At 40.3% G+C, this 11,181-nt stretch overlaps 2 protein-coding genes across 5 annotated transcripts in view; one reads left to right on the plus strand and one right to left on the minus strand.

The window, feature by feature from the left end:
* map6d1 (MAP6 domain containing 1) overlaps window positions 1-1,813 on the plus strand; it is a 30,200-nt gene extending 28,387 nt beyond the window's left edge. Inside the window, exon 4 of one of the 2 annotated variants that reach the window (XM_061920183.1) lies at window positions 1,344-1,813. In XM_061920183.1, the coding sequence (XP_061776167.1) occupies window positions 1,344-1,415 (72 nt within the window). In that variant the 3' untranslated portion in view covers window positions 1,416-1,813. The remainder of the gene's footprint in view (window positions 1-1,343) is intronic. The other variant, XM_061920184.1, reaches the window with a different exon arrangement.
* Window positions 1,814-3,081: 1,268 nt separating this feature from the next.
* yeats2 (YEATS domain containing 2) overlaps window positions 3,082-11,181 on the minus strand; it is a 48,102-nt gene continuing 40,002 nt past the window's right edge. For all 3 annotated transcript variants that reach the window (XM_061920166.1, XM_061920164.1, XM_061920165.1), the window contains 5 exons: window positions 9,646-9,850; window positions 9,289-9,524; window positions 9,107-9,181; window positions 8,799-8,872; window positions 3,082-3,954 (listed from right to left, as the gene is read on the minus strand). In XM_061920166.1, coding sequence (XP_061776150.1) covers window positions 3,846-3,954; window positions 8,799-8,872; window positions 9,107-9,181; window positions 9,289-9,524; window positions 9,646-9,850 — 699 coding nt within the window. In that variant the 3' untranslated portion in view covers window positions 3,082-3,845. The remainder of the gene's footprint in view (window positions 3,955-8,798; window positions 8,873-9,106; window positions 9,182-9,288; window positions 9,525-9,645; window positions 9,851-11,181) is intronic.

Genomic DNA, 11,181 nt, shown 5'->3' on the forward strand with positions numbered 1-11,181 from the left:
TAATTATATAAATATTTATGTATAACTATATATACATATATATCAGAATCAGACATACTTTATTAATCCCCGAGGGGAAATTAAAATTAAAATGTACCCCGCCTTCCCCCCGATTGTAGCTGAGATAGGCACCAGCGCCCCCCGCACCCCCAGAGGGAATAAGCGGTAGAAAAGGGATGGAATATATATATATATATATATATAATTTCTATTAATTCATTTATGAAAATATTTTTTTTGCTAACAAGTTAAAGGTATTTAATGGTATTACAAGCATGTTTAACATTCAATTCTTTCATGAAGACAAGAATATAAGTTGGTCTATTTCCTGATTCTGATGACTTGCATTGATTGGAATCAGACAGGATTCACAGTAGTGCTAATAACTTCCACATTTTCAAATTTATATTGTGGAGGAGAAAAAAAGTCCTCGTTTCTGTCCAATACCACATGAAAGTGGTTGGTTAAGTGGTTGTTTACCATCTTATTTGTCCAGCTTCCATACTTTTATACACATTACAAGAATTACAATGGTGGAAAACTCCGTAGCTTACTCGCTTGCGTGTACTAGTTTTCTGTGACTCCTATTTTGGTAGTGTAGGCAGGATGGACCAGCACTTTTATTGTGAAGATAGGAAATGTGTGGTCGGTCTTTAGAGTTTAGACGGAAGTTATATCGAACAAAAAAAGTTTTTCTCCCCTTTCCTGTCGGTCATTTTTTCTTAATAATGATCTGGCAGCAGCCAGCGTCATCTCAAAAGACCGTCGGGTGCCGTGAATGTCAAACAAGCAACAAAACTTACGTCTTGGAAAAGATTGATGATCGATAATTTTTAGGTCTATTGTTTTAATGCCTGGCTGGCGACGGATTGACACACCCTCCACCATCGACGTGATGTACTAAATGGTAGAATGAAGAATTAAGATCCAGTTGGAAATAAGAAGTCCAGCTCATCTCCTGATTGATGGAGGAGTACCCACCTACTGTACATTTAAGTATAGTAGTCCAGAAAAGAACTGTTTGGAATCTTCTTTGGTATTCATCTAACTGAGTGGAGAAGCAGACTAGGCTGCTGCATTGAGAGCACAATAGATGGTGTTTGTGTGGGAGGGGGTGGCTACACAAGCATGCAGTATTGCTTTGCCTTCCCTCAACACCCACCCAAGTGCTTCTGGGACAGCGAGCCGACAATCCCGCCAGAAGGGGAAGACTTGTGCTCTGATGCTCACATAAAAAGACTGCACAGGAGTAAAGTTGAAATAAATAGGCCGACTTTGGCTGACAGATTTTCAATTGCTAGAAAACAATAGAAAATGGGTTATTTCTCTTCTTTTTACCTTAGGAACATCTGGTTAGGACCAAGCTGCCACCAAACCCTTCTGCTGTCTTTCAAAGTGGACCGCGAGCCTTTTAGCAAGCGAGTGGCACCAGGCGAGATGGTCTTCACACCAGAATCTATGCAAGCTGGTCCCTGCAGAGCTGAGAGGATGACATGACATCGACCCCACAGGAGGCGCCCCCACACCCCTTTGGCCTGCCTCCCCGCTTTGCTTCAGTTACTCTAGAAATGAATATGCATGTCATGGAACTAGCGTGTTATGCTGCTACACAAGACAATGTGTCATTTATTTCCTCTAAAGTCATGTTGCTTGAAATGAAACTTTTTCTTAGTCTCAGCAGTTTAATATGCTTACATTCATTTATTTAGAAAGTATTAGTTTGTAAATCATTATACTGTAGTGAGAGGAAAATGTCAAAAGGGTTAATGCAATTATGAAATAAAATTATTAGGTCTTCTAAGCGCTTTTCCTGACAGTGCTTTTTTTGTTTTTAGCACTAAAATGTGAAAAAATACAACACAGCACTTAAAATTGAATTTCACTCCCGGCTGCTCGTGATGCAGATGGTTTTATATGACCTAGTTTTAAGCTTCTAAGGCTTGTTTTGCCTTTAATGTGTTGGACCCTTGGATTCACAGAAGCCTGACTTGCAGCAATTTTGCATTAATTAAATCTAAATCGCATTGCGTTAGCAGACTTCTCTGAGCTATATGCTAAAGTTAGCACAATCATAGCCTCACTTTGCATGGAACTAACTAAAGTACAAAACCCCAAACCAGTGAAGTTGGCACGTTGTGTAAATTGTAAATAAAAACAGAATACAAGGATTTGCAAATCCCTTTCAACTTATATTCAATTGAATGGACTGCAAAGACAAGATATTTAATGTTCGAACTGAGAAACCTTTTTTTTTTTTTTGCAAATAATCGTTAACTTAGAATGTAATGGCAGCAACACATCGCAAAAAAGTTGGCACAGGAGCATTTTTACCTCTGTGTTACATGGCCTTTCCTGAGCCCATGTGGTGATATCCTTTGCATGCTGATGTTGCTTTTTGATGCAGTACCACCTGAGGGATCGAAGGTCAGGGGCATTCAATGTTGGTTTTCGGCCCTGTAATGATTTTTCAGATTCTCTGAACCTTTTGATGATATTACGGACCATAGATGGTGAAATCCCAAAATTCCTTAAAATAGCTGGTTGACAAATGTTGTTTTTAAAAGTGTTGGACAATTTGCTCACACATTTGTTCACAAAGTGGTATACATCGTCACATCCTTGTTTGTGAATGACTGAGCATTTAATGGAAGCGGCTTTTATACCCAATCATGGCCCCAACCTGTTACCAATTAGCCTGTTCACCTTTGGGGTGTTCCAAAACGGGGTTTGATGAGCATTCCTCAACTTTCTCAGTCTTTTTTGCCATTTGTGCCAGCTTTTTCGAAACATTTTGCAGGCATCAAATTGCAAATGAGCTAATATTTGCAAAAAATAACAGAGTTTTCCAGTTTGAACATTAAGTATCTTGTCTTTGCAGTTTATTCAATTGAATATAAGTTAAAAAGGATTCGCAAATCATTGTATTCTGTTTTTATTTACCATTTACACAACGTGCCAACTTCACTGGTTTTGGGGTTTGTAGTTCACATCATTCTGTCATTTAACAATACAACAGCTTGCCAAATTGTTGGTATCAAAATAAGGTGCATTTAAATGTGACAGAATTTAACAGGATTTGACTCACACTTACCGGTGTTGTTTATTACAAGAATATTGATGGCTATTTTTTTTTTGTTTTCACTGAAACATGAAAGTACATCATTAGGAGTATTGTTAATACACTAATTGAGCTCCTACATTCACTTTAGACCCACACTTATCTCATGATAAACATTTAAAAGTGTTTTGTTACATCAAATTGACTATCGGTCCACCAAACACACACTCTCACTCGCATACACAAACACTCCTTGTCAGGGTATGAGCTTGGATAAAAAATATAAAATGGCATCTATTTAACATTGCTCATATACAATGTGTACTTGACTGTTATAAATACTGAGACTTGAGACAAGAATGCAAACGATCATAAAAATATTTCTTCATAATTACATGAATAACTAATCGTATGCCATTACAATAATATAACGGTGTGGACCACGGCACATGAGTAGAACCTGCACCGATTGCATGATGATAATTACCCGCGGCGGGTAAAACGCCATACAGTACTACATCAAAGGTTGCTGATGATGGCAGAGCCTTTGTTACCATGGTAACAGCCTCCCTGTAGTGGTCGAGGGAGCGTAACGATGAATAATAAGAATGTAAGTTGTGGGTGATGAACAAGCAGGCTGTGTGACAGGAAACACTTGGTTCTGATGAGGTATGCAGGAGTACTACAGTTCAAACAGTACTAGGAGCAGCAAGGTGAGCCCTTCAGTGAACAAGGTAATGACAGGACCTTCTGGTAGGAATGTGGAGTTTTCTTCTCATTGTCATCATCAGTTGTCCTTGGCGAGGCAACCCATGTGCGAGTTGGTGAGGAAATCACAGGTGGGGATGCTACAGATGGCTTGGTGGATATCCATGGCTGTGATCTCCCTCGGAGCCCTGCAGAAGCACCAATAGGAAGAATGAAAGGCGACATTGTCTGCGAGTGGCGGGACCTCGGCGTACAGAGGCTTCTTCATGAGGCGACCTTCTTTAATGCGTTGCTTGTGTTTAGGGTTGTACGGTATACCGGTACTAGTATAGCATTGCGGTACTAATTAATCAAAAACGGTACTATACCATATTTTCTCTTTAACGGGCATGACTGCGCATCGCTGTCACATCGTGACATTGCTGGTTTTACAAGCAGAGGAGCATGTTCGGCAGCGCACAATTAAGGAGTACTTACAAGCAGACAGTGTGTAGACAGAAAAGAAAGAATGGACGCATGCATCCATTCTTTTCCTACCGCTTGTCCCTTTTGGGGTCGCAAAGGGGTGCTGGAGCCTATCTCAGCTGCATTCGGGCGGAAGGCGGTGTACACCCTGGACAAGTCGCCACCTCATCGCAGGGCCAACACAGATACAGACAACATTCACACTCACATTCACACACTAGGGCCAATTTAGTGTTGCCAATCAACCTACCCCAGGTGCATGTCTTTGGAAGTGGGAGGAAGCCGGAGTACCCGTAGGGAACCCATGCAATCAAGGAGAGAACATGCAAACTCCGCACAAAGATCCTGAGCCCGGAATGGAACTCAGAACTACTCGGGACCTTCGTATTGTGAGGCACATGCACTAATCCCTGTACCATCGTGCTGCCCAAGAATGGAGGCATTTTGGCTTAAAAAGTAAAGATATAAGTGAAGTTATAACAGTGAAACGCCCACAGGAAGAGGTGCTTTAAAACATGGCTAGCTAGCTAGCTAGCAGCTAACGTCCATCCACAGTGAGCAGTGTTTTAGCTACTTCTAAATCACTAATCCTCGCCTCAATGGCAACAAAGTGAGTTTCTAATAAGTATCATCACCTGCAGGACAAGGAATAGCTCACCGGCGTCACAATGTAAACAAATGCCATGGGTGGATCTACACCTGACATCCACTGTAAGGATCCCAAGTACTAGAGCGTATCCAGTCGATACTACTATGATTACATTGATATTATTTATAATCACAAAATTTTTTTTTCTTTTAAAAATAAAAATCTTTGTATATTCATAAACTAAGGAAATACGTCCCTGTAAACACGAGAACTTCAATTATGACCAATGTATGATCCTGTTACTACTTGGTACGGATCGATACCTCAATTTGTGGTATCATCCAATAATGTAAAGTATCAAACGAGAGAATAATAGGTGATTATTACATTTTAACAGATGTGTAGATAGAACATGTTAAAACAGAAAATAACCAGATATTAACAGTAAATGAACAAGTAAATTCATAATCCATTTTTACATCTCGTCCCTCATAATGTTGCCCTGCGATGAGGTGGCGCCTTGTCCAGGGTGTACCACGCCTTCTGCCCGATTGTAGCCGAGATAGGCACCAGCGCCCCCCGCGAACCAAAATGGGAAAAAGCGGTAGAAGATGGATGGATGGATGTTACTGCATATGTCAGCAGACTTATTAGTAGCCTTTGTTTGTTTACTTACTACTAAAAGACAAATCGTCTAGTATGTTCACTATTTTATGTAATGACTAAATTGTTGCAAAAACAAACATATGTTTAATGTACTGTAAGACTTCTTGATAAAATAAAGCCAATAATGCCATTTTTTGCGTTCCCCTTTGTTGAGAAAATTATCAAAATACAGTGGGGCAAAAAAGTATTTAGTCAGCCACTGATTGTGCAAGTTCTCCCACTTGAAATGATGACAGAGGTCTGTAATTTTCATCGTAGGCACACTTCAACTGTGAGAGACAAAATCTGAAAAAAAAATCCAGGAATTCATATTGTAGGAATTTTAAATAATTTATTTGTAAATTATGGTGGAAAATAAGTATTTGGTCAACCATTCAAAGCTCTCACTGATGGAAGGAGGTTTTGGCTCAAAATCTCACGATACATAGCCCCATTCATTCTTTCCTTAACACGGATCAATCGTTCTGTCCCCTTAGCAGAAAAACAGCCCCAAAGCATGATGTGGGGCGGTATAGCTCGGTTGGTAGAGTGGCCGTGCCAGCAACTTGAGGGTTGCAGGTTCGATTCCCGCTTCTGCCAGCCTAGTCACTGCTGTTGTGTCCTTGGGCAAGACACTTTACCCACCTGCTCCCAGTGCCACCCACACTGGTTTAAATGTAACTTAAATATTGGGTTTCACTATGTAAAGCGCTTTGAGTCACTAGAGAAAAGCGCTATATAAATATAATTCACACTTCACCCCCATGCTTCACAGTAGGTGTGGTGTTCTTGGGATGCAACTCAGTATTCTTCTTCCTCCAAACACGACGAGTTGAGTTTATACCAAAAAGTTCTATTTTGGTTTCATCTGACCACATGACATTCTCCCAATCCTCTGGTGTATCATCCATGTATCCATTTTGGTATAAGCTCAACTCGTCGTGTTTGGAGGAAGAAGAATACTGAGTTGCATCCCAAGAACACCACACCTACTGTGAAGCATGGGGGTGGAAACATTATACTTTGGGGCTGTTTTTCTGCTAAGGGGACAGGACGATTGATCCGTGTTAAGGAAAGAATGAATGGGGCCATGTATCGTGAGATTTTGAGCCAAAACCTCCTTCCATCAGTGAGAGCTTTGAATGGTTGACCAAATACTTATTTTCCACCATAATTTACAAATACATTCTTAAAAATTCCTACAATGTGAATTCCTGGATTTTTTTTCACATTCTGTCTCTCACAGTTGAAGTGTACCAATGATGAAAATTACAGACCTCTGTCATCATTTTAAGTGGAAGAACTTGCACAATCGGTGGCTGACTAAATACTTTTTTGCCCCACTGTACATTTTGACACCGGTACCAAAATATTGCTATCAAGACAACCCTTGGTGTTTTATTAAAGCAGCAGCAATCAGAAGGTGCCATTAATTGATTAAAGGAATGTCCCTCATTTATCGCCGATAATTGGTTCCGGGGCTGACTGTGGTAAACTAATTTGTACAAAGTAGGAGTGTTTGGATTCTTTTAAATCACAAAGCATAAAAAGACAGTTTACAACCTTCTAAACGTGTTTTTTTAAATAAATATTGCTTTTGAAACATGAAAAAACACTTATATAGTCACTTTTACAATCATCTTGTATTCAATCACAACATAATAGAAAATAAGACAAATACTGCACTCTAAATGGGGGTGTAACGATTGATCGATAGATCGATTAATATTCCTAAATTTCAAGTAATCTATCTGTGTTCGGCAGGGTTGCCTTCCGGTAGATTGGTATGATCCATGATCATACCAATCAAAGCAAATCGATTGATTTTATCGATACTAGAAAAAACAAAACATTAAACTTTAAGAACGGAAGACTTTATATGAAGAATAGCACGTTTAAATGGATGTTTAACGTTAAAGTAAAAATGGCAGATAGCCATGTCGGCCGAAAAAAGTAAAACCAAAGGCAAACACCACAAAACAATAGCATTAATTAAAAGTTACAAAACAAAAACATTCAGCTACAGCCCGTAGCTGAAAAAAGCCACAACAAATCCGAACATCAAAAGCCGTAACACAACTTTAAGACACAAAAGATGCGACAGACAAAACGGAAATGACAGCGGAGTAAGTTCTTAGCGACGCCAGGGCGGAGAGCAAATACTTAATTTAGCCGGTAAATCCACAGTTAAAATGTTGGTTGCCATACTTTTATGGAAAATTGCTTGAATGTTGAATGAAGCAGAAAATGTTTCCTCTTGTTAATTCCACCTAAAGTGTTGGTTGCACTTTTTTCAAATTTGAACAATAATAGTTTTTTATTGCTTGTTTGTATCTATAATTCATTTACAAACAATTCCCTTACAAGAAATAACAGAAATATAGGAAACTTCCCCTGCAGTGTCCAGTATTCAGTATTTATTTCACAGGACCATTGGTTGATTTTTTTGCTAAAAAGTTACTGAATCAATTTCGGATTGAATCGTTCTAAAAAAAAAAAAAGTTTAAAAAAAAGACATTGTACCTGAATCCTACCGGAAACTACAAATATCGAATCGAATGGTTGGTAAATTGAATCTTTACACTGCTAACTAATATACAGTACAGGCCAAAAGTTTGGACACCTTCTCATTCAATGGGTTTATTTTCATGACATTTTACATTGCAGATTGTCTCTGAAGGCATCAAAACTATTAATGAACATATGTGGGGTTATGTACTAAAAAAAAAGGTGAAATAACTGGAAACATGGTTTATATTCTAGTTTCTTCAAAGTAGCCAACCCTTGGCATTCTCTTACTGAGCTTCAAGAGGTAGTCACCTAAAATCGTTTTCACTACACAGGTGTGCTTGAAGCTAATGGAGAGAATGCCAAAAGTGTACAAAGCAGTAATCAGAGCAAAGTGTGTCTATTTTGAATATAAAACATGTTTTAGTTATTTCACCTTTTTTTTTTAAAATAAAGAAAACACATTGAATGAAAAGGTGTCTCCAAACTTTTGGCCCGTACTGTATATTACATATAAATAAAACTTAATTTACCATTAAATTTAGGCCAAAAATGCTTTAAAAAATAATAAACTGAATACAATGTAGTGAGACCGCAACATTTGAAGTTAGATGTGGTGAAGGACAACTGTATCAGGAATATTCATGCAACAGTTTGCCAGTAAACACACTACTTTTTGATTTAGGAAATTATTAATGAATTACTTTCACTTCATTATTAGCATAGTAAATGTGTTTATTTAATCAATTTAACTGATTTGTTCAACAGAAAGGTAGAATAACACGCATGTAATGGGTTGCATGTTAAAGCAAAACTTGGACTGACCTGTTCTGGGGGGATTTGGCAAAGGCTCCAGCAAGAGCTTCTCTCAGAATGTCACTGGCCAACTGCTCTGTTGCCTGTAGTATACAAAATGCGCACGCGCACAGACAAACACACACACACACACACACACACACACAAGCACACGCGCGCACACACACACACACCCTAAGTCAAGAAAAAAACCAAGACACTCTGCACAGCACAAGGTGAACTGTGAAGTTCAGTGAGCTGAGGGAATGCTGCATAATTCATCTCCTCTGCCCAAGTTTAGTCAAGGGAAGAAAGAGGTCAAGTAAGATGTGACTGACCTTAAGAATCATAGCCTCAATAACTGGCGCAAAAACATTCTTCTCCATCTCCACTGGTACAAAGGAAATCCCGATCTAAATGACAATAATGAATTCATTCAAGTCTTCCTATTTGTTAGTTTAGGTCATTAAAAGCATTGTTAGCCAATAAAGGCCTTATTGCAGAGAAGAAATCATACAACCTGCTGGGTCGCCTCGCTGACAAACTGAGCCGACACACAGGGTCCCAGGAAAAACTTGGGCTCAGTGTCAGCCTCTTGTTCCTCCTCCTTGACCTTTAGTTTCTGGCACGGAGGCATCACGGTGACGATGTCGACTATTTCGTTGTCAGCCTCCTCCGGTTCGGTCTTCAGCAGAGCTTGCATCTGCTCTAACCGCAGAACCAGCTCTTCACAGCTACTCAGGGTGGAGGGGCACTCTGTGACAAGATTCCAATCATACATCTGTCACATTAGAAGAAGCAACACTTCCTCCTACCTGTAAGCAAACATCCCTGAATGCTGAGACAGTATACTACAAATACAAAGCAAAACACACACCTGGCTCGCTGTCAATCTGCGTGAGGATGTCCTCGATGGACTCGTCATCATTCTTGCGTTGTGGTTCAGGGTCAGGCGGCGTGTAGCCCCTGTGCCGACACCACTGCACCACCTCTCTTGTCTTTAAGGGTGTGAGAGCCTGGAGGCGAGGTGAGTGGTCCAACAAGTTCTGGATGGCCCGCTTGACCGCCACAGCTCGCTGAAGCTACATACAGACATGTCTGTGTGTGTTACTGATTTCTAACTGCAGCAATAAAGCCTATTGATTAAGACAGGTTTTGCATTAAGCCAGGCGTGGGTGAGGAAGGATAAGTATTTGAACACCTGTCTATCAGCTAGAATTCTGACCCTCAAAGACCTGTTAGTCCACCTTTAAAAGTCCTCCTCCACTCCACTGTATTATCCAAAATCAGATGCACCTGTGATGTTGTTAACTGCATAAAGACACCTGTCCACCCCATACAATCAGTAAGACCCAAACATTCAGCTTGGCTAAGAGCAAAGAGCTGTCCAAAGACACCAGAGAAAAAAATTGTACAACTCCATAAGGATGGAAAGGGTTACGGAGAAATTGCCAAGCAGCTTGGTGAAAAAAGGTCCACTGTTGGAGCAATCATTAGAAAATGGAAGAAGCTAAACATGACGGTCAATCTCAATTGGAGTGGAGCTACATGCAAGATGTCACCTCGTGGGGTCTCAATGATGCTAAGAAAGGTGATGAATCAGTCCAGGACTACACGGCAGGACTTGGTCAATGACCTGAAAAGAGCTGGGACCACTGTTTCCATGGTCACTGTTGGTAATACACTAAAACGTCATGCTTTGAAATCATGCATGGCATGGAAGGTTCCCCTGCTTAAACCAGCACATGTTAAGGGCCATCTTAAGTTTGCCAATGACCATTTGGATGATCCAGAGGAGTCTTGGGAGAAAGTTTTGTGGACAGATGGGACCAAAATTTTAACTTTTTGGTCATAATTCCACTATGGTGTTTGGAGGAAGAAGAATGATGCGTACCATCCCAAGAACATCAATCCTACTGTGCAGCTTGGGGGTGGTAGCATCATGCTTTGGGGGTGTTTTTCTGCTCATGGAACAGGGCGACTGTACTGTATTAAGGAGAGGATGACTGCAGCCATGTATTGTGAGATTTTGGCTAAAAACCTCCTTCCCTCAGTCAGATCATTGAAGATGAGTCGTGGCTGGATCATTTTCCAGCATGATCTGGCACCTGCCCAAAGTGCCAAAACCACCAGTAACTGGTGTATTGACCATGGCATTACTGTCCGCGATTGGCCTGCCAACTCCCCTGACCTGATCCCTATAGAAAATTTGTGGGGTATTGTGAAGAAGAAGCTGAAAGACACCAGACCCAATAATGCAAATGAGCTAAAGGCCGCTAGTGAAGCATCCTGGGCATCCATAACAACCCAGCAATGCCACAGGCCGATTGCCTCCATGCCACGCTGCATTGATGCAGTAATCCATCCGAAAGGATTCCTAACCAAGTACTTAGTGCATTAATTGACATTTTCA

Source organism: Nerophis ophidion, linkage group LG14 (assembly GCF_033978795.1).
Source record: "Nerophis ophidion isolate RoL-2023_Sa linkage group LG14, RoL_Noph_v1.0, whole genome shotgun sequence".
Lineage (NCBI taxonomy): Eukaryota > Metazoa > Chordata > Actinopteri > Syngnathiformes > Syngnathidae > Nerophis > Nerophis ophidion.